This window comes from Mobula hypostoma, chromosome 23 (assembly GCF_963921235.1).
Source record: "Mobula hypostoma chromosome 23, sMobHyp1.1, whole genome shotgun sequence".
Taxonomy (NCBI): Eukaryota; Metazoa; Chordata; class Chondrichthyes; order Myliobatiformes; family Myliobatidae; genus Mobula; species Mobula hypostoma.
The window spans coordinates 17,398,573-17,422,630 of NC_086119.1; the positions used below are offsets into that span (position 1 = coordinate 17,398,573).

At 43.4% G+C, this 24,058-nt stretch overlaps 1 protein-coding gene across 5 annotated transcripts in view; it reads left to right on the top strand.

Moving 5' to 3' along the window:
- Nucleotides 1-24,058, top strand: part of hnf1ba (HNF1 homeobox Ba) — a 112,717-nt gene that overhangs the window by 79,478 nt on the left and 9,181 nt on the right. For all 5 annotated transcript variants that reach the window (XM_063031255.1, XM_063031257.1, XM_063031258.1 and 2 more), the window contains one exon: nt 3,524-3,642. In XM_063031255.1, coding sequence (XP_062887325.1) covers nt 3,524-3,642 — 119 coding nt within the window. The remainder of the gene's footprint in view (nt 1-3,523; nt 3,643-24,058) is intronic.

Here is a 24,058-nt window from a genome sequence, read left to right on the forward strand (position 1 = left end):
AGGCCTGATGTTATCTGTGGAGAAACAAACAAACGTTGTTTCAGGTCTGTGACCTTTGATCAGAATTTCTTCACAAAGGCAGGCACAGGAAAGAGAAGACTTGTCATTTAACCGCTGAGGCTGCCGCAGAGCTATTGATTCCAGAAGCTATTTGCCTGTAACAATGGTGGGGTTCCATACAATTCTCAATAGGCCAAATAGGCTTAGGGCCAGCCTTCATAAAACACATTGTTATTTGCATCCAGCCAGTGTATTTTCCTCATCAGAATAAATGACTGAGGGGCAGTGCAGATGTACACAACCTGAGTCCACACAAACACCAGACAGAACTCTTCAACCAAGAAAATTTAGCTTCTAAAGTTTCAGGACAAATCTCTACCGCTGACCCCTGTTTCCATCCAGGGGGTCAGTGTGGACATGGTGGAGGATTACAAATACCTGGAGATACGAATTGACAGTAAACTGGACTGGTCTAAGAACACTGAGGCTGTCTACAAGAAGGGTCAGAGCCGTCTCTATTTCCTGAGGAGACTGAAGTCCTTTAACATCTGCCGGACGATGCTGAGGGTGTTCTACGAGTCTGTGGTGGCCAGTGCTATCATGTTTGCTGTTGTGTGCTGGGGCAGCAGGCTGAGGGTAGCAGACACCAACAGAATCAACAAACTCATTCGTAAGGCCAGTGATGTTGTGGGGATGGAACTGGACTTTCTCACGGTGGTGTCTGAAAAGAGGATGCTGTCCAAGTTGCATGCCATCTTGGTCAATGTCTCCCATCCACTACATTATGTACTGGGTGGGCACAGGAGTACATTCAGCCAGAGACTCATTCCACCGAGTGCAGCACTGAGCGTCATAGGAAGTCATTCCTGCCTGTGGCCATCAAACTTTACAACTCCTCCCTTGGAGGGTCAGACACCCTGAGCCGATAGGCTGGTCCTGGACTTATTTCATAATTTACTGGCATAATTTACATATTACTATTTAACTATTTATGGTTCTATGACCATTTATTATTTATGGTGCAACTGTAACAAAAACCAATTTCCCCCGGGATCAATAAAGTATGATCATGACTATGACTATGACTAATCATCCACTTCCAAAGACCAGTTGATTCTCTTGAGCTTAATATGTTTGAAGTAGTGTTAGTATGACATTGTATTGAAAGCCCACTCTAAAAGAGGGTACTTTCCACTGATCATTGATTTTGGCCGAGCAGTGATCTATGCACAGTCACCTATTGCTCATTCCACTTGGTGCCTTCGCAGCTGTGGAACTTGTAGGCACTGGACCTAGCTTGCGAATTATGATGGGAAGCAGATTCCCGAAGTGCTTCACAGACAGAATGCCGGAAGAACTCAGCAGGTTAGGCAGGACCTGATGAAGAGTCTCGGCCCGAAGCGGTGCCTGTTCACTTCTGTCCACAGATGCTGCCTGACCTGCTGAGTTCCTCCACACATTGAAGGTCTGTTGTTCAAGGTTTCTAGCATTTGCAGGTTCTCTGAAATGCCTGTTTCAGTTGGCTCCAACCGTTTGAAACATGCAAGTAATATGTCAGGATTGGAATTCATCTCTTCAGTTTGGAGGAATTGTTCCACTGCCTTTGGACATTCTAACCCTGTACCTCTAACAGTGGGATGGGAGCCTTTTGGGGTATTGAGGAAGGAGGGAAGAATGAAAAGCCAACTTGTACTGCAAACACAAAAAGCTCCCAGCAAATCAGTGGGCTTATCTGCTGACAACTTGCTGTTCTGACTGTGAAGTTATTCAGCGACAGTCATCACCCCTTTGGCAGCATGAGTTGGTGATGTTGTGGGGATGGAAATGGACTCTCTGACGGTGGTATCTGAAAAGAGGATGCTGTCCAAGTTGCATGCCATCTTGGACAATGTCTCCCATCCACTACATAATGTATTGGTTGGGCACTGCAGTACATTCAACCAGAGACTCATTCCACCGAGATGCAACTGAGCCTCATAGGAAGTCATTCCTGCCTGTGGCCATCAAACTTTACAACTCCTCCCTTGGAGGGTCAGACACCCTGAGCCGATAGGCTGGTCCTGGACTTATTTCCTGGCATTTACATATTACAATTTAATTATTTATGGTTTTATATTGCTTTATTTATACTCTATTCTTGGTTGGTGCAACTGTAACGAAAACCAATTTCCCTCGGGATCAATAAAGTATGACTATGTCTATGACTAATTACAACAATCATTCTTGTGTAAATGTGCCCAAGGAATGACATACATTTGCCCTTTGGAGATGGTATAGCATAGATGTACCAGCTCCAGGCAACTTTGGTTTTTCCTTGAGTATGAAGACCAAGACTGTGCACAGTGACTCCTGGAGTCATCTTACCATGCAATTGCAAACAACACCCCTTTACTTTTAAGTCCAGGCCAACATACCGCAGGCCTTTGCAACCCCTTTTGTCATAAGCATATTAAACCTTGGTGAAGCTGCACAGCCAAACTCAGCTCTACACCACCTTTTGCAAATGTCTTACCATTTAGGAAGGGATTCTGCTTTTCCATTCTTACTTCCAAAGTGAATGGTCTTACTTTCTACAAAATGACAACACCTCTTGTGTTTGTGGTCACTCAACCTGTCCTTATCCTTTTGTGTCCTCCTCTAAACTGACTTTCAGGCCAGCCTTCTGTTTCACCAGCAAGTTTGGAGATGTTCATCTCAGTCCTTTGCATTTTCCCTGTGATTCCTGGAAACAGAGGAGTTAGCTATTTTCACTGCAAGGGGTGGAGGGAGGGAGTGGGCAGATGGTTGTAGCCTGTGATTGCAGACATCCAGCTCAAGGTATTAGCCTCCCTGTAATCCAGGGGTTCCCAACTTTTTTTATGCTATGGACCAATACCATAAGTCAAAGGAAGCCTTGCTGTAAACTCTTGGTCTGAAGGCTGCTCTTTAGGAGGTGTTGGTGATGTTCAATGCCATCAAATAGATCTAAGGCCACGGTCACCAAATCTCAATTCTCCTTTGAGAAAAAAAAACACACTCAAAATTCTACACAGTGAGCTTGTCATCCCCTTCCATTGAAGTTAATGATGCTGATTGATGCTTTGTCAGAGCTGGTACTATGCTGCTGAGGTGGATCAGATTTTCAACAAAAACACCTCAGCAGATGCAGTACAACCATGCTGACAATTTCCTTTGTAAAGAATATTTATTAATTTAGCTCCTCAGAAATGGATAACAACAGTATATCTCATTGATGTCATTTTAAAATTTACCTTTGTTTACAGCCCTGGAGCTTGTGTTAAACTTTCTCAATCAATACTATCTCCTGGACTGATATGTAAATTATTTTATTGTTAAGTTGCTTGAAGTTAAACATTTCATTGTTTGAGTAAATGTGGGAAAGCAGTGCGCTCGTTACTGAAGTGTGTCTTGAGTTTTTGTTGAGTTCTCTATTGTGATTATGAAGAAATCAGAGGTTTGAAGATTAAGGTTCGTGACAAAATTGCTCATCTAACACTGCTCTTTTGTTTTGCTTTCCTTCTAGTGTACACACATAAACCAGATCCTCCCCAGTATTCCCACACTGCACGCTTCCCGTCAGCAATGGTCGTCGCGGATACAGGAAGCATTAGTGCGCTAGCAAGCATGTCCTCCAGCAAGCAGGTAACTGAATGCAGCAGCTACAGCAATTCCTCAAAGTGCCTACAGATTGCTGGCATTTAGAGACCTTACTCTGGAGTTGAAAGCCATTGTATGGCAGAAATATACATTGACTGTGAATGACACGCGGTTCAAGATCTGTTTGGTGTATGTAACGGATCGATGTACAGTGGATTCCGGTTAATTGGGACACATCGGGACCAGTCTATTTTGGCCTAATTAAGCGACTGCCCTAATTAGCTGAAGTTTCGTGGAAATAGTTAAAAAGGTATAAAAAAGACCAAATGAGTAAACAACTATGTATTTAAATGAAATACAGAACAAATGAGAACACCACCAATAGTACTACAGTACTATAAAACTGTATATTAGTTCTTAATAGTAATCGATGGAGGAATTCTTCCAGAGTATGCAATGAATATTATCAGCACGGATACCGAATGCAGATAATGGACTGCTATCGATGATTGCATCCTGCAAGTCTTCATTTTCATTGTAACATTCAAGATGATTGTCGATACCTTCAAATTCATCATAGTTCCTAACTTGCTGAAGTAGTGAAATAGTTTCTTTTTCATTCCCGACCATTTCTAGCATCTCCAAGTCTGAATGCTTGAAACTGCAGTGAGCAAAACAGTTCTGAATTGTCTTACTGCTTATTTCTCACAACCATCAGTGACAAAAATTACTGCTTTATGAACACAAGCACATGTAACTGACACTATTTAAAAACTGATCAATGAAAGCACAGTATAGCATCTAATAGCCACACAAGTGCACATGACTAACACTAGTTAGAACCTATTCGGCAACAGTCTCCTGTCCCAATTAAGTGGCATAGTGTCCCAAATAAACAACAGGAATCCCAGAAATTTTTTTCAATTAGTTTTGACACTTTAAGAGTTGCCCCAAATAAGTGGCTGTCCTTTCAAGTTCTCATCCTTCCTTTCAAGACCCTTATCTTTCCTTCTCCCCTTTCCTGCAGCCTTATACCATTCCTCCTGGATCTGATTGCACAGATCTGATTATTCCACGACTGATAGGCCGTCAGTTTTGTTATCGCCACACTAAACTTCTCAGTCCATCTACTCCTGCTTGAGGGTTCTCCGAAGATCCATATTCCTATATTTCCATCGGACACAGGGGCAGGCTATTTCAGTCCAAGGAATCCATTCCAGCTCATGAAACAATCCCACACCCTCGCTCATTTTTTTCCCCTGTAACTTCCAGCTCCCTCTAGACTCTACCTCTCACACACACACTGGGGGCAATTTTTTCTTGTTGTTCTTAAGCCTGTCACCCCTACTGGGGTATAGACTACTGAGAGCAGTACACCAGAGTCCGCTGCCCTGGCCAGTGTTTCAAGTCCAGGTGTAGCCCGCCTATACATCTTCAAGGCGAAGATCTTTCCTCTCCCAGGACTGAGATCTTTGGAGCTTTCGTTGGCATTTCCGTAGAATTAGGTTTTTAATGGAATGGGGTTGCTAGCCCTATGCTCAGCCTTCCTCCTTTCATAGATTACCCACCAATCAACTCGTCTTTTATTGGAATGCCCAGACAAAATCCACGTGGACACAGGACAATTGTACAAACTCCATACAGGCAACACTAGAGCAGAGCTCAGCGTTACACATGAGTCACTAGGCATAGTCGCTGTGTTGCCAACCCCTCCCTTCTGCATTGTGTGACTAGTGCCAAATATTACTGACAATGCTCCTGGGATTTTCTCCTATGTTAAAGGGACCATATGAATGAAAATTTATGTTGGGTTTTCTAAGACTTGAAATTGAGTGAGAGTTCAACCAAATTTGCGGTAGACATCACTGAGCACTCTCAAATACATTAGCTGTCAAATGCACAGAGGATCCAGAAGTATAACAGTGGACTTCCTGATTCTTGCAGCAAGCCCGAGATTATCCTTTACAATTGTCTCTTTTAATTGATCTTGCAACACAAACAAACATTTGGGTCTCGGCCTGAAATGTCGACTGCGCCTCTTCCTATAGATGCTGCCTGGCCTGCTGCGTTCACCAGCAACTTTGATGTGTGTTATTTGAGTAACGTGCCCCGTTCTGGCCGGCTAATGATGTGCCAAAGTGAGGCCCCATTTGTCAACTGCATAAGAGTCTCTGTTGAAAAGTAGGAACTTTTCTGAGTGCTCAAGCCAACCTTTATTCCCACCCAAACAACAAAACATACCTCATCTGATAATTACTGTTTCTCATTTTGTGGGACTTTCTGTACGAAAATTTACAACAGATGTACAAAAGTATTTCATTGGTGTAGTATGGTTTTGGACATTCTGAAGTCATGAAAGGTACAACAGAAATGTAAACCTGTTCTAGATGTTCAAAATTCAAGGTTCGAAGTAAATTTATTATCAAAGTCACCAAATATTACCCTGAGATTCATTTTCTTGCAGGCATGTTTCGATATCAGTGATATTTCTTTTGAACTGGAAAACACGAGGGAGTAATAGTTTCTAAACTAGTTCAGAGCCAGGGAATGGAAGGTGGTGGAAGAGCAGAAAGGGGGTTGAATAGAGGAAAGGACAATCTCTGGATAAGCAAATGAGGGCGAGAGGAATGCAAGGTTAAACTGATAGATAAGGAAAGAGGAAATGTGAGTGGAGTATAATTACCAGCATGAAGTGGCAGGGCCGAATGGCCTATTTCATGTTGTATCTCCCACATAATCCTATCTGGGGGTGTTATTAAACACCAGCAAGGGTGAAGAGGTGAGAGTGAGCAATCAAGATACAAACCTACATGGTTAGTTAAAAAGAAAAGCAAATGAATACAAGATTGCAAAAGACATCATAAATTACAGCACTGACAGTTACCGACTGCACTCCGAGCAATACTCCGAGCAAAAACAAGGCAGCTCTCTGTTTTATGACAGTTGGGTGCGGCTCAGTTCAAGGTGGACTGAGATGTGAAGCCTGCTGGTTGGTCTGAGTAAATTCTCTTTCCACATGGGTTGGCTTTATTGCATCCTCTCTGCTGTATAAATCTGAGTCATTGGTATCCTGCTTCTTATGGGCAGTAATGACTTATTTAAGGGAATTGTGATCAAGCTGATTTTACGAAGCTTTCATTATGGAAATGGAAAGAATTTAAAGTTCAAAGAACATTTATTATCAAAGCATGTATACTGTATACAACCTTGAGTTTCGACTTCTTGCAGGCAGCCACGAAACAAAGAAAAATAACAGAACCGGTTAAAAAAATAACTCGCACGGCAAAGACTGTCAATGTGCGTAAAAATAGAACAAATTGTGCAAACAATTAACAAGTAAACAAATAACACACAGAACATTAACCGCAGAGTCAGTGAAAGTGAGTCTGCAGCCACAGAGCCAGTTCCGCACTGAGGCGAGGGAGGCTGGTACTGGACCCTGATGGCTGCAGGCCGTAACCATGGAGCCAGTTCCGCACTGAGGCAAAGGTTGAGGGTCGCAGGTCACAGCTGCAGAGTCAGTTCAGCGCTGAGGCAAGTAAACCTGGCAGAATAGTGAGCTGGACACTGGCTCGTCCCTTGTTTAATGTAATGCTGTTTAAGGTAATGCCTCCTATGAGATGGTTGTGCAGGGAGAAAAAGGCAGTTCCATTACCTAGGAATCCCAGTGAAAGCCGTGAGATCAGACTATGCAGCATCTTTTCCCCACTGATTAATCTTAACCATCCAATAATTTGCATTTTATTTAGTGCATCCAGTCTGCCCCAAGCTACTTGAAAGGATCTCTTTTCAGACAAAATTTGACAGTATTGCTCAGGAGGTAATTGGAGGAATGAGACTGGAGAGTTTAGACCCAAATTTAAGAAAGTTGAGAGAGGGACATAATTCCAGACTTTAGGATGAGGCAATTGTAGAATGGTCCCCAAAGGTGGAACAATATAAATTAGGGATGAGCTAGAAACCGGAACTGGAGGAGTGCAGAGATTTTGAATGGTTACTTGATCGCAGGAAATAAAAGGTAGAGAAGAAGAAGTTGAATGAGTTTTATCAAAGTACATGTGAGATATTGTGTGGAAACAATGAATCCCTAAGTGCTATTGACCATCCATCGAAGGTCACCAAGCTGAGAGAGGAGAGTTGCTGAGAGCGATTTCATGAGCCCCGTTGAAGTTGCTACCACCTCATTCTGGGTGCCATGGTGGGGTAGCGGCTAGCGCGATGCTATTACAGCTCAGGTCATCAGAGTTCAGAGTTCATAGTTCAGTCCCGGCGTCCCCTATAAGGAGTTTTCCCCAGGTCATCCAGTTTCCTCCCACAGACCAATGACCTACCGGGTAGCTTATTTGGTCATTGTAAATTGCCCCGTGATTTGGTCAGGGTTAAATCAGAGTTGTCGGGAGTTGTTGGGCCCTGTGGCTCAAAGGGCCAGAAGGACCTATTCCATGCTATAGCGCTAAGTAGATAGAACAAATAAAGCTCCTGTTAGCGGTTGCAGACCCAGCAACCTGCCAGTAATGGTGGCCATCCTTCCCATAATCCTTTGTGATTCAGAAATCACTCAAGCAGTTGCATTCTTGAATCTTCGATTATGGAAGCAACGTTAGCTTTGCCTGGAAGTGAAGTTACTTTGGAAGCAAAATTCATCTGGTTCACCATGAAACCTTGGCACATAAATAAGAGCTCTATATTAGGTCTAACATGGAGAATAGCTGGCTACTGATTGGTTCGTATTCACTAATTGTAGAGAAGACCTCCATTTTTAACACTTTAAAATTAAGGTCACATGTTGAAGTATCTTGTCTGCATTGAATATTAAATTGAAGGGCTGATTCCCTCTAGTCTATTTTTTGTTCAAACATAAACATCAGCATTAGATGGGAAAGAAATCCAAAGAATTTAAAGGACCTTAAAAACAGCAATTTGCTGCCGAGAAAACTCAATGGGCCGAGTTGCCTAAATCTCCTCTAATTGAGAACCCTGACTGTGTGAAAATTCTGTTAAAAAGAAAATAGTAGTTGAAATATTAAAATAAACTCTACTCTCTGGGAAGAAGATCCTGGGCAAATAATTTATTCCCAATCCGTTACATGAGGATTTTGCTGAATTGCTATTACTAGTCGTAGTGTGATTGGGCTAGAGCTTGCTGGGAAAATTCTGCCAGGTCCATATCAAATGGACAGCATTTACCGCTTCTCTGAGGATCTGCTGGCTCAGCACAGCAGAAGTCCCAAACTTGCTGGTGAGAATCCTCTGGTACTTTCCCAGCTTTGCTCCGACATCTGATTCCTGGTGGAATACTGAGGTGGAGCATAAACTTGCTGAATGTCCCGGTGCTTGTGCTGGCATATCCCAGGTTAGACTTCAGGACCAGAACCAATTTTATTATCACTGTCTTATATGTTGTGAAATTAATTGTTTTACAGCAGCAGTACAGTATAAAGTGATAAATTTCCAATAAATTACAAAATAAACAAACAATGCAAACAGAAAGGAAATAGTGAGTTAGTATTCATAGATTATTCAGAAAAAGAAATTGTTTATGAATCATATGTGAGTCTTCAGGCTCCTTTACCTGCTCCCTGATGATAGTAACGAGATGAGGACATGTCCTGGAAGGTCCTTAATGATAGATGCTGCCTCCTTGAAGATATAATTGATGTTAAGACTTGGCACTGCAAACCCATTCATTGGAAAGGCTATGTCAGAAGGATAAATGGGAGATGGTTTACTTCTTTTAAAAGATCCTTGCAAGCTGCCCAAGGGCTACACCTGCCCATTCACCACCTCCCTCACCTCCACTCATGGTCCCAGGCAGTCTTTCCAGGTGAGGCAACACTTCACCTGCAAATCTGCTGGGGTCACCGATCGTGTCCAGGGCTCCCGACGCAGCCTCCTCTATATTGGTGAGACCCAATGTAAATTGGGGGACTGCTTCATCAAGCACCTCCGCACCATCTGCCACAAGAGGGACTTCCCAGTGGCCAAACGTTTTAACTCCGATTCCGATTCCCATTCCAATGTGTTAATCCCTGGCCTCTTATGACAAGACGAGGCCACCCTCAGGGTATATATATATTGCCTGGGTAGCCTCTAACCTGATGGAATGAATATCGATTTCTCCTATCCTAACTGTACCTATTGTGTACAGTTCTGGTCACCGAATTATAGGAAAGATGTCAAAAAAAATTGAGAGAGTACAGAGGAGATTTACTAAAATGGTGCCTGGGTTTCATCTCCTAAATTACAGAGAAAGGTTGAACAGGTTAGGTCTTTATTCTTTGGAGCGTAGAAGGTTGAGGGGGGACTTGATAGAGGTGTTTAAAATTATTAGGGGAATTGATAGAGTTGACGTGGATAGGCTTTTTCCATTGAGAGTAGGGGAGGTTCAAACAACAGGATATGAGTTGAGAGTTAAAGGGCAAAAGTTTAGGGGTAACATGAGGGGGAACTTCTTTACTCAGAGAGCGGTAGCTGTGTGGAACGAGCTTCCAGCAGAAGTGGTTGAGGCAGGTTCGATGTTGTTTAAAGTTAAATTGGACAGATATATGGACAGGAAAGGAATGGAGGGTTATGGGCCGAGTGCAGGTCAGTGGGACTAGGTGAGAATAAGAGTTTGGCACAGACTAGAAGGGCCGAGATGGCCTGTTTCCATGCTGTAATTGTTATATGGTTATCAGTAAACAAATCCACCCCCCCACCACTTCCTCTATTCCCCACAGTGATTTTTTTACTTCTTGTCATGTGCCTATTACCTCCCCTTGGGTCCCCTCCCACTTCCCTGTCTCCCATTGTCCATTCTCCTCTCCTATCGGATTCCCTCTTCCTCAGCCCTTGAACTCTCCCTGCCACCTGGCTTCACCTGTCACCTTCCAGCTAGCCTCCCTCTCCTCCCCCCCATCTTTTTTATTCGGTGTCTTCCCCCTTCGCTCTCAGTCCTCATGAAGGGTCTCGGCCCAAAACATCGACTGTTTATTAACTTCCACAGATGCTACCTGACCTGCTGAGTTCCTCCAGCATTTTGTGTGTGTTGCTCTGGGTTTTCCAGCATCTGCAGACTTTCTCCTGTTTTAAAATTCTGTTCGCTTTAATGATTTTAATTATTATAAAAGTTTTTATTCTTTATCATTCTTAGTTTTTTAAGTATGTTTTATTGTAAATTCATCAGCCACTGTTAAGTGCTTAGAAGAGGCAAGGCCTAGGGGTGTGGTTTATCTAGTTTTCTGGAATCTCTTGGCTTTTTAGAGGGCAGGGCTTACTTGTGCCAACCCATGTATTTGCATTGTGACACACAAGACTATTTCTACTTGCAAGCTGGCATCTGGGGACCGGTAAAAGGTGAACAGGAATATGTTTGGTCTATCTGCTGACAGCTAGTTCTGGCCTATCACGTTATACACATCCGACAGGCGAGGGATAACCTTTGTTACTGATGAATAGCCCTGTTAGCCAAGATAACCTCCAAATTTCCATTTTGTTCAGGATGGGTAAGACCAACAGCTTGCAAGGCATATGTATTTAAATGATTTTTAATACAAATTCAACTACAAAATTATTTTAAATACTTCAGTTTTGATTAGAACATAGAATATTACAGCACTGTACAGGGCCTTTGGTCCATGATTTTGCACCGACCTTTCAGCCTACTCTGAGATCAATCTCACCCTTCCCTCCTACATAGCTCTCCAAGTCTTTTAAATGTCTTTAATGTATCTGCCTTTACCACAACCCCTGCTTTCGTGTTCCGTGCACCCACCATTCTCTGTAAAAATCTTAGTTCGGACATTCCTCTATACTTTCCTCCAGTCACTTTAAAATTATACCCCCTCGTGTTAGCCGTTTCCACCCTTGGAAAAAGTCTCTGGCTGTCTACTCGATCTATGCCTCTTATCATCTTGGTCACCTCTCATCCTCCTTCACTCTGAAGAGAAAAGCCCTAGCTCGCTCGACTTATCCCATAAAATATGCTCACCAGTCCAAGGAGCATCCAGATAAATCTCTTCAGCACCCTCTCTAAAGCTTCCATGTCCTTCCCATATTGAAGTGACCAGAACTGAATACAATACTCCGTGTAGTCTAATCAGGGTTTTATAGAGCTACAAAATTGCCTCATGGCTCTTGAACTCAATCCCCCAACTGATAAAGACAACGTATGCCTTCTTAACCACCCTATCAACTTGCCTGGCAACTTTTCAAAGTTCAAAGTACGTTTATTATCAAAGTATGTCCCCATGTACTATCCTGAGATTCATTTTCTTGCAGAAATTCACAGTAGAGCAAAGGACAAACTGTGCAAATACAAAAAATATACAATATTAATAATAATAAATAACATTGAGGACGTAAGTTGTGGAGTCCTTGAAAGTGAGGTCACAGGTTATGGAATTAGTTTAGAGTTATGGTGAGTGAAGTTATCCATGCTGATTCGGGAGCCTGATTGTTGTAGGGTAATAACTGTTTATGAACCTAACAGTGTGGGATCTAAGGCTCCTATATCACCTGCCCAACGGCAGAAGCAGGAGCTTATTCTTTTTAGCTGGTATTTCACGGGGGGGGGGGTGCAAAATTACAAATTGCAATATGTGATTTGTATAATGACCTGAAAAGACTTGAGTTTCCATCAGTTTTCCCATTTGATTTTTAAATCAACAGCATCCTGCATATAATTTTCCAAAGTGACTTCCATGATCAGACAGGTACAAAGGTTGACACAGGAAAGAGATAGCTTCTGTTAGTCAAAAATAACAGAGGGAAAGGTTGAAGGTGACAGTATGAAAACCTGAGGCATAGACAGTTGAAAAATCTATGAAGAAAGCCATTCACAAAGGACTTCACAAAGTTAAAAGGAAATGGTAATTGTCACCAATTGTATCCTTCAACAGTGGGCACACTCTTTCCTCTATGCTTCTTTTTGTTCCAAGTTAAAAGTTCAAAGTAGATTTATTATCAAAATGTGTATATGCTACCATATACTTGTGGTTCATTTCCTTGCAGGCAATTACAGGGAAAAAAGAAAGACAATAGAATTTCATGAAAAACTATTCATAAACAAAGACCGACAAACAACCAATGTGCAAAAGAAGAAACTGCAGTAAAATAATGCCGAGAGCAAGGGTTGTAATCAATCCTTGAGAGTGAGTCTGTAGGTCGTAGAATCAGTTCAGAGAAGTGGCGATTGAGGTTATCCAGGCTGATTCAGGGACCTGATGGTTGTAGGGTCATTAATGTTTCAGAACCTGGTGGTGGGGGACATTGGGCTTCTGGATCTCCTGTCTGTGGTAGCAAGGAGAGAGCATGGCCAGGATGGTGGAGATGTCCTTGATGATGGAATCTGCTTTCTTGTGCCAGTGCTCCAAATAAGTGTTCTCAATGGTGGGGAGGTCTTTGCCTATGATGGATGGACAACTTCCTGAAGACATTTTTGTTGCTGAGCATTCCTGCTTCCATACCAAGCTGAGATTTGTTTGTTATTGTTGGCAACATTCCCCAGTTAATGTTCCAATGTCAGCAATTAAAATGTCTTTGTAAAGTCCAACCATGAAGCTCTCTGTGAAATGAAATTCCCCATCCCCACCCCACCCCCAACACCCGCCCCAGTGAGACCAAAACTCTTACCAACTTGCTTCAACATGTATGTTAGTAAAAAATGTATTTCATCAACTGGCATGGACAAAGGCAGGGAATGCTTACTGAAATAATTTATCCTGATTGTCCGGAAATAATCATTTGTGGATCGTCAGTTTATCTGGCTTCATCTAGTACAGCCAAGAAATGATTGCAATTAGTAGGTAAAGTCTTAATAAAATATAATTTTAAAATTTTATTAGAGGCCTTTCCATCAGTTATGTTTGTTCTGACTGAAGAAAAGCTTCTAGATTTTTGCTCTTCTAACGTACAGCCTAGGACAGTTTAAATGTACTCTCAGGTTAAAGAAGTATCAACTGCTGTGATGAGGCCTCTGAGGTTGGAGGAGCAACACCTCATATTCCATCTGAGTAGCCTCCAAGCTGACAGCCTGAACATCGATTTTTCTAACTTCCGGTAATGTCTCTTCCTTCTCCCTTCTCCCTTCTTCCTCCCTTCTCCCTTCTCTTTATTTTCCATACCCCGTTCTTCTTACTTCTTCTCTTCTCACCTGCCTATTACCTCCCTCTGGTCACCTCCTCCTTCCCATTCTCCCATGGTCCACTATCCTCTCCTATTAAACGCAAACAACAGGAATTCTGCAGATGCTGGAAATTCAAGCAACATACATCAAAGTTGCTGGTGAACGCAGCAGGCCAAGCAGCATCTGTAGGAAGAGGTGCAGTCCTGACGAAGGGTCTCGTCCTGAAACGTCGACTGCACCTCTTCCTACAGATGCTGCTTGGCCTGCTGTGTTCACCAGTAACTTTGATGTGTGTTGCTATCCTCTCCTATTAGATTCTTTCTTCTTCAGCTCCTTACCTCTTCCACCTATCATCTCCCAGCTTCTCACTTCCACCTATCACCTCCCAGCTCCTTACCTCTTCCACCTATCACCTCCCAGTTTCTCACTTCCACCTATCACCTCCCAGCTCCTTACCTCTTCCACCTATCACCTCCCAGCTTCTCACTTCCACCTATCACCTCCCAGCTCCTTTCCTCTTCCACCTATCACCTCCCAGCTTCTCACTTCCACCTATCACCTCCCAGCTCCTTACCCTTCCACCTATCACCTCCCAGTTTCTCACTTCCACCTATCACCTCCCAGCTCCTTATCTCTTCCACCTATCACCTCCCAGCTTCTCACTTCCACCTATCACCTCCCAGCTCCTTACCTCTTCCACCTATCACCTCCCAGCTTCTCACTTCACTCCCTCCCCCAACCAGCCACTTGCCCCCTGCAGCTTGTAATCCTTCCTCTCCTCTCACCTTATTCTGGATTCTTTCCCCTTTCTTTCCAGTCCTGTTGAAGGGTCTTGGTCCAAAACGTCAACTGTTCATTCCTCCCCATGGATGCAGCCCGACCTGCTGGGATCCTCCAGCATTTTGTGTGTCTGGCTCCAGCTTTGCAGTATCTGCAGAATCTCCCATGTCTCCACAGACTTGTGGCAAGATAATCAGAGGAAAGTTGACAGGGCATGCAAGAGGGAATGGGGAACAGGGAAGTAAGTAGAGGAATGGGATTGATAAGAAACTTCTGAGAGTCACGACGATTCCGGGGGCAGCCAGCCTACTTTTACGTCATCAGGAAACATGACATAGTTTTTCATACCTTTTCTCTGCTTTCTACATCTCCCTTTTAATTTCACTCCTATATTTCCTACGCATTTTCTGCCTGTAATAAGCTCTCAGTGCCCTACATTGAGATTCCAATTTTTTGCCTTATCTTGCGTTCTGTTCAACTTGACATCCAAGGGGCACTAGATTGGTGGCTCCCCGCTTTATGTAGTGAGAACATGTTTACACTCAGTCTCGATCTCTATAAATACTCTGATTTACTTCCAAGTAACACACAAAATGCCGGATGATGATGAAAGGTCTCAGCCCAAAACATCAACTGATTATCCCTGCGTAGATACTCCCTGACCTGCTGAGTTCCTCCAGCATTTTGTGTGTGTTGATCTGGATTTCCAGCAGATCCTCTTGTGTTTATCTTCAAGTAGTTTCCATTCTTCCCAGACTGGTCCTCGGTCTGGCAAAACTTTCCTTCCCTCATTTTGCAATTTTTTCCTCTTTTATCTTTTTTTCTCATCTACCGCAACATTGCACCTAGTTGAAGTATGATCACTGACACTAGCGTGCTCTCCCACGGATGCCCTTACCACCATCACTGCCTAAAACGAAACCCAGAATCACTCCACAGCTTCTGCACCCCAACAGCTCCGATTGTCCGGAAAATCTCACCGCAGGCACCGTCCTGCACAGCAGATTGGGCAGTGGGCAGTGACCGGGGCCACACTGAGGCGTCCTGACGGCCTTCAGACAATCTGTGGTGTCAGAGGCGTTGTCCACTGTCTCTCGGTGCTGCCAATAATCAGAAACACTTTTAATAATTAACCATAAAAAATAAAGTATGCTTAAAGTCATTAAACTGCTAAAATATAATTAGAAAAAGTAGAAGCACAGAAGCAGAAAAGTGGGAGTGGGGTCGGCCATTCAGTGCTCCTTGTCCCCTCAGTCGTTCATTAAAACCCTGGCTGATCTATCTTAATCCCATTAACCCACTGTCTTCTCATAACTTTTGATGCCTGTGTTGTCCAGAAATTGCTTTAACTTCTTCTTGAAGAGATGCAGTGGCTTGGGCTCCACAGCAGTCGTGGAATATCCTCTGATTGACGCTATTTCTCCTTAAATGGCGTGCCCTGCACGCTGAGATAGGGACCCCTGCCTCGACACACTACCCTCGCCTTCCCAGCCGGGGAAAATGCTTTTGGAGTCCTGTCGGAATTTTGACCATCTCAATTAGTCCTGATCTCAGTTAGAATCAGAATCAGGTTTATTATCCCTGGCGTGTCGTATTGTGGCTGCAGTACAGCGCAAGACACAAAGAAATGCCATAAGTTACAATAAAAAAAAAGATTGTGCAGAAGAGGAATAAAGTTCTGAACTCTGGAACACAAGTCAGGATGACCCAATCTCTCCTCCAGCCCCACCCTCCCCAAAAGCAGCCAGGAAGAACTGTTGTTGCATCCCTTTATGGCAAGTAAGTCCTTTCTTGGGTATGGTGTATAGTACTCTAGGTGTGGCCTCACGCACGGTTGTAAAATCTCTTGCAGCAAAGGGTAACATGCCATTTGACTTCTTTATTGCTTGCTACATTTGCATGTTTGCGTTCAGCGACTTTTGTTCAAGGACACCTGGGTCCTTAGCACATCAACATTTCCCAATCTGTCACCATTCTAACAATACTCTGCTTTTCTGAGTTTCCTGCAGAAGTTAACAACCTTACATTTATCTACATTATCCTCAATCTATTCATTCTCTTAATTTGGTCACCTTGAAGCCTTCTCCTCATAACTCACAGTCCCACCCAGTTTCATGTCGAAGGCAAACTTAGAAATATTACATTTGTCTTTGGTTATTGGCTTTCCGTCTCATTAATTTCTTATTGAAACCTCCTGTAGTTTTACATTGTAAATGAAGGTCAGCAAGTCCAGTCACATGAACAGGGCTGGTGTAGCAGTCATGACTGCCTGGAGCTGAGAGCAGACGTGAAGCTGCAATCAGTACGATCAGGAAGAGATGCTGGACTCCAGCACAATTAGGACTTCCTCGCCGCAATGGAGTTCATTAGTACACCGGCTTGTAAGAAGGACGTAGCTGGCAGTTCCCTTACAAATTGCTGGCCAAAGCAAAGGCCAGCCTGCCTCTGTATGATTCAATTGACACCAAAGAGCTGTGCCTTTGCCAAAGAAATGAATAACTTGTCCGAGGTGCATTGAAACTGATAGAAGCAAGTCAAGCTTTCATTTCTAGACATTTACGTTACACAATATTGCATTTCAAGTACTACAAAAATTCCATGAAATGAGGTATTTAAGTGACTTTACCAAGTCCATCTATCATCTTCCAGCTTTTTACTTCCTTCCCCCCACCTGATCTCACCTATCACCTTCCGGTTTCTCACTTCCTTCCCCCTCACCTGGTCTCACCTATCACCTTCCCGCTTCTCACTTCCTTCACCCTCACCTGGTCTCACCTAACACCTTCCGGCTTGTACTCCTTACCCTCCCCACTCCTCACTGTGGCCCTTCGCCCTTCCTTTCCAGTACCGCTGAAGGCTGACAGCCTGAAACGTTGGCTCTTTATTCCTTTCCATAGATGCTGCCTGACCTGCTGAATTCCTCCAGCATTTTAAAATTTTTATTGACATATGGGAGAGGCCCTTCCAGCCCTTCAAGCTGAGCTGCCCAGCAATTTAAAACAAACCTAACTACAGGACAATTTACAATGACCAATTAACTTACCAACCGGTATGTCTTTAGACTATGGGAGGAAACCTGGGCACCCGGAGGAAACCCACGCAGTCACGGAGAGAACGTACAAACTCCTTAGAGGCGGGAATTGAACCTGAGTCACTGGTACTCTAAAGCATTGTGCTAACCACCATGGTGTGTGTAGATCCAATTTCATGTTTATTTCAAAGTAGAATAATACAATTTCTTCTGTGTTAAGAGTATAAATATATCACCTCATCTCTACACAGACACTTGTATCTAATTACATAAAATTTATGCAACACACACGAAATGCTGGAGGAACTCAGCAGGCCAGGCAGCATCTATGAAACAGAGTACAGTCGATGTTTCAGGTCATCTTTTTTTTCATAGATGCTGCCTGACCTACTGAGTTCCTCCAGCATTTCGTGCGCGTTGCTTGGATTTCCAGCATCTGCAGATTTTCTCTTGTACATAAAATTTATCATTTATTTCCATTAGATGAATAAAGGTTAATATAGATCAAATAGACATTGAATTTCAATGCCAGTAGAGGTTCTGATACACAAATCTCAATCAGTTGTGCACTCAAGCAGAGCGAAGCTCCTAAGCAAACGAGGTTTCCTTTGAAAATCACTATCAATCAATATGCTAACAGTTCAGCCTTAAACTGACTTGATTAATAATGCCTTCATACTCCAATAGACTCAGATGAGTTCCCCGTTGAGCCAGCCTTCACGGTGCATGAAAGGTCCCTAATCAAAGTATTAGTTTAACGTACAGTATGTCTTCATAATTACCAGCCTTTCCAGCAGGGATTATAGTCACTCTTCCTTGATGGATGGCTCACTGGAATTAATGAAACTGTGTGTGCTTGAGATGTCACAGAAGTAAACATTTATTTTAAAACCGGAACTGTGCACAATAACCTATGTTGTAGATTATGTAGTTTTATATAGGTACAATATGAATCTGAGTTTTATACTGTATATCATTAATAAATTGGGGGAATCTATTTATTTATTTATTGACATACAGTGCGCATTGGCCCTTCTGGCTCTTTGAGCTACGCCGCACAGCAATCTCCCAATTTAATTCTAGCCTAATCATGGGACAATTTACAATGACCAATTAACCTTTGGACTGTGGGAAGAAGCCTACACTGTCACGGGGAGAACATACAAACTCTAACAGACGGTAGCGGGAATTGAACTCTAGTATTATAAAGCGTTGTTCCAACCGCCACGCTATCACGCCACCCCGCGAGGTGAGGTTGCAGGCCTATAGAACTCTTGTTAGACCGCACTTGTGGTGTTGTGTTCAGTTCTCATTGCCTCATTATAGGAAGGATGTGGAAGCCTTAGAGAGGGTGTAGAGGAGCTTTACCAGGACAGTGTCTTCGTTAGCGAGCATGTCTTATGAAAATAGGTTGAATGACATAAAGCTTTTCGCTTTGGAGCGAAGGAGGATGAGAGGTGACTTGATAGAGGCTTACAAAATTATAAGAGGCATAGATAGAGTGGACAGCCAGAGACTTTTCCCAGCTGGAAATCGCTAATAGAAGGCTTCGTTGTGTTTCGTATGTGGTTTGGTGTTTTCCTGGTTGCTTTTGAGGGAATCGTCGTGCTAGTTTTGAGAGATGCCTTGGAAGAAGAGGTGGAAATCCGCTTGGATTCCAGTAAAGTGTCATCTTTACACTCTCCAATAAAGTGAGTCTTGCCGAAGGGTTTTAGCCTAAAACGTCAACTGTGCTTTTTTCCATAGATCCCGCCTGGCCTACTGAGCTCCTCTGGCATTTTGTGTGTGTTGCTCGGATTTCCAGCATCTGCAGATTTTCTTTTGTTTGTCATCTTTAATGTTAGCACAATTTCAATGAGCCTGCAGCAGGGCTTTGCAAGGAGATATAGAAACCCTGTGAAAGATGGCCCTGCCTGAACCATGACATCTGGGTAAGGCTATGGGGTGAAGGTCATAATGGCCACTTTATATCTGAGTATAACCAATCAATGTGATTGTTGTCATTCTTAATTTTTAAGTTCTACATTTCTCAAGATCTATCCCATGTTGAAATAACCTAATCACATTCAGATTAATTTATTTATCACATGTACATTGAATATATAGTGAAATGCATTGTTTGTGTTGACAACCAACACAATCTAAGGATGAGCTAGGGGCAGCTTGCAAGTGTCACCTCAAATTCTGGTGCCAACATGGAATGCCCACCGTGTTCAGCAGAACAACATAAGCATCAGCAACAACAAACACAAGCAACAAAACAAAACAACAACAGAACACGTCTAAAACCCAGGACAGTCCAACTCTGGGCCTCCAACCCCCAGACCCACAGACATCAGGCCTCTGACTTGCAGCCTCACAGATATCGGGTCTCCAGTATCCATAAGCGGCAAACCAGGGCCTTCGACCATCGGCCCTTATCTGGTATTTGTCACAAAGACATCATTTGTCCATTATTTTATGGAGGCTTGGCACTTTAGAATGGAGAAAGGATGCCCATGCAGAGCTGATTCTGGGAAAGAGTGAATGTCTTCAGGAGAGACACGGCGAGAGCTAGCTAGCCATTCCCTATTTTCCCTTCCCCCGGCATTTGAAAGAAATTTACTGGAGTCATACCAGTGGCTGAGGATTGAAAGTGAGGGATGGACTGCTGGAGTTGTACTTCCTGAAAAGACATTGTGTCACATGAGTCATTCTACCGTCCGTGTGACTCAGTGACGTGATATCTATTTTCGTTTCACAGTCCCTGAAGAAAAGACTGACATGGAAAGCAAACAGCACACCCTGTGTATATTATAGAGAAACTGCAGGCAATGAACACGTATTATGTAGAGATAGGAGAGGTTATAGGTGTGTAGAAAAGCATGTTTTAAACAGGGGAAGGGGCCGTCTGACCCATTATGTCCACCTAACAAAGCAATTGATGGATCACATAACAGATAGAAAGAAAACATATAGTGATAGTATATCTGTCTACATATTGGAGGAAAAGATTATGACGTTTATTTTATTTGAAAGTTTGGATTTAAACAAGAGGAATTGCATGTGTTTATATGTCAGGAAAGACCATATCGTATATAAATGACCAGAGAAAGGGTTCCCAGTCTGTGTGAGGATGAAGATTGTGCGCATGTGGAGTAGAATGATCTTATGTCTTAGATGTTCTGATGTGCCTGATGTATTCTTTAGAGGTTAGGGGGTCTATGACATAGTGAAGTTTGGGAACCCCTGGCTTAAAGGGAGGCTGGTGAATCTGTGCAATTCATTGCCACAGACAGCTGTGGAGGCCGAGCCACTGGGTAGATTTAAAGCAGAGGTTGGTAGGTTCTTGATTAGTAAAGATGTCAAAAGTTACAGGGAGAAGGGAGGAGAATGGGGTTGAGGGGGATGAATAAATCAGCCACGATGAGCCAAATAGCCTAATTCTATTTCTATGCCTTATAGTCTATTAGAGAGAATGTGCAGTGTGCAGTAAAGCTACAACACAACCTCAAATCATTTTGGAAATCCCTTATGGCTTGAAGGTTATGTTTTCTTTAGAATACTCTCTGATCCTCTCCTAAAAACATAAATGCAGGTAGAACTTGTAGGCTACATTCAGTGTCGCCAAAACCTTGGGGGAAAAGCCACTTTCGAACCAGGTATGGGGTGGGAAATCAGACTCCTGGGTTACAACTCAGTCTTTGTCCCAGTGCCCCCTTTGCGTGTGCAACAGTGCAAGAGCCAAGCCACTGAACTGGCTATTTAAAAACGCAAACACGAGGAAATCTGCAGATGCTGGAATTTCAAGCAACACACATAAAAGTTGCTGGTGAACGCAGCAGACCAGGCAGCATCTCTAGGAAGAGGTACAGTCAACGTTTTGGGCCGGGACCCTTCGTCAGGACTAACTGAAAGAAGAGCTAGTAAGAGATTTGAAAGTGGGAAGGGGAGGAGGAGATCCGAAATGATAGAAGACAGGAGGGGGAGGGATGGAGCCAAGAGCTGGACAGATGATTGGCAAAAGGGATATGAGAGGATCATGGGACGGGAGGCCTAGGGAGAAAGAAATGGGGAGGGGGGAATACCAGAGGATGAGCAAGGAGTATAGTGAGAGGGACAGAGGGAGAAGAAGAATGTGTGTGTATATAAATAAATAAATAATGGATGGGGTACGAGGGGGGAAGGTATATAAATAAATAAATAACGGATGGGGTACGAGAGGGAGGATCCCACCACTAAGCACATCTTTCCCTTCCCCTGCCCCCCCCCCGGCTTTCAGCAGGGATCGCTCCCTACGCGACTCCCTTGTCCATTCATCCCCCCCATCCCTCCCCACCGATCTCCCTCCCGGCACTTATCCTTGTAAATGGAACAAGTGCTACACATGCCCTTACACTTCCTTCCTCGCTACTATTCAAGGCCCCAGACAGTCCTTCCAGGTGAGGCGACACTTCACCTGTGAGTCGGCTGGGGTGATATTCTGCGTCCGGTGCTCCCGATGTGGCCTTCTATATATTGGCGAGACCCGACGCAGACTGGGAGATTGTTTGGCTGAACACCTACGCTCTGTCTGCCTCTGTCTGCCAGAGAAAGCAGGATCTCCCAGTGGTCATACATTTTAATTCCACGTCCCATTCCCATTCTGGTATGTCTATCCATGGCCTCCTCTACTGTAAAGATGAAGCCACACTCAGGTTGGAGGAAGAACACCTTATATTCTGTCTGGGTAGCCTCCAACCTGATGGCATGAACATTGACTTCTCAAACTTCCGCTAATGCCCCACCTCCCCCTCGTACCCCATGGGGTATTTATTTATTTATATACACACATTCTTTTTCTCTCTCTCCTTTTTCTCCTTCTGTCCCTCTCACTATAGCCCTTGCCCATCCTCTGGGCTTCCCCCTCCCCCTTTTCTTTCTCCCTGGGCCTCCTGTCCCATGATCCTCTCATATCCCTTTTGCCAATCACCTGTCCAGCTCTTGGCTCCATCCCTCCCCCTCCTGTCTTCTCCTATCATTTTGGATCTCCCCCTCCCCCTCCCACTTTCAAATCTCTTACTAGCTCTTCTTTCAGTTAGTCCTGACGAAGGGTCCCGGCCCGAAACGTCGACTGTACCTCTTCCTAGAGATGCTGCCTGGCCTGCTGCGTTCACCAGCAACTTTTATGTGAACTGGCTATTTATTGCATTGGCATTTGGGTTAAATCATTTTGGAGTCACTGCAGGTTCATATGTAAATATGCTACAATAAATCTTTCCTTTCAATGTTTCTAATCACGTATTGTCAGATAGGACAAATTTACCCAGGTAGGACAACTGATAGGATGTTCATAAGATTGTCTTAGTTTAAGGAGTATTGCTGCTTTAAAGGATCAGTAATGTTTGTATTGCCAATACCTGTGTCACAGGGGTCTGGACTTAATGACATCTCCTGGCGTCTTCTTATCTTTGGGTTATTATGTTTGCTGTTTCAATAAATTAGTCCGTCCCTAAAAGCTATCATTGGCACTACCCCTCCCTGTTGAAAGAAGAACCGCCACATCATACCTTTATCATCGCCTCACATAGAACACAACAAGTTATCATGAAGTCGATAATTAAAAGAGGCTAACATTAATTGTCTGGTGATCCTGCTGCAATGCCAAAGCAGTACTTCCCAGTTTAATTAATGACCATCGTGGGGTTGGGGGCCATGGACCGTGGTGGCATGGGAAAGAAAGGATTTCGTTCAAGAACCTTGTTTTATTCTGCTGTGATTTCAGTCTTGTAGATCGGCTCTGTATGCCTGATAACAATAGTGGCCAGCGTTGGACGCATTGCACTTGCTTAGATATTTACCGAAGGTGCAAGAAAATATTGACTTTTCAAACTGCTGTCTGATTTTTATCCTGAAATTTATGAAGATGCTTTGAAGAGACAAACCATGAAAGGTTATTCCCATTGAATCGGTAATTAGAGCCAGTGAACGCCAGATCATTGGCATAAGAATGCAAATGTCAAATTGAAAATAATTTTGTTCTCCATGCTGAATGTTTGTGAATATTGAATATTTTACTACAATTTGAATAGCGACCTCAGTATAATTTAAATAGAAGTCTGATAAGCATTTGAAAAGGAAGATTAAGGTAAAATATGAAGAATAGGGGCCTGTTGTAGATCGTTCCAGTTGAAGAACTAACATTAGCACAGACGTTGTGAGCTGACTATACAGTCAACGGGGCAGTCCCGCGGTTAGCGCAGCGCTTTGCAGCATTAGCAATCACCAGTTGGGGTTCAATTCCTGCTGTTGTCTGTAGGGAGTTTGTATGTTCTCCCCATGACCGTGTGGGTTTCCTCCCGTTTCCTCGCACGTTCCAAAGACACACAGTAAGGGTTAGGGTTAGTGATTAGTGGGCATGCGATGTTGCACCGGAGGCGCAGGCTGACCCCAGCACGTTCTTGGACTGCGTTGGTCATTGGTGGAAATAACACATCTCACTCTATTTTTTTCATGTTTCGATCCACATGTGACAATTAAAGCTAATCTTTAATTTTGATAAAGACATCCTGATGCGGGGAATAATA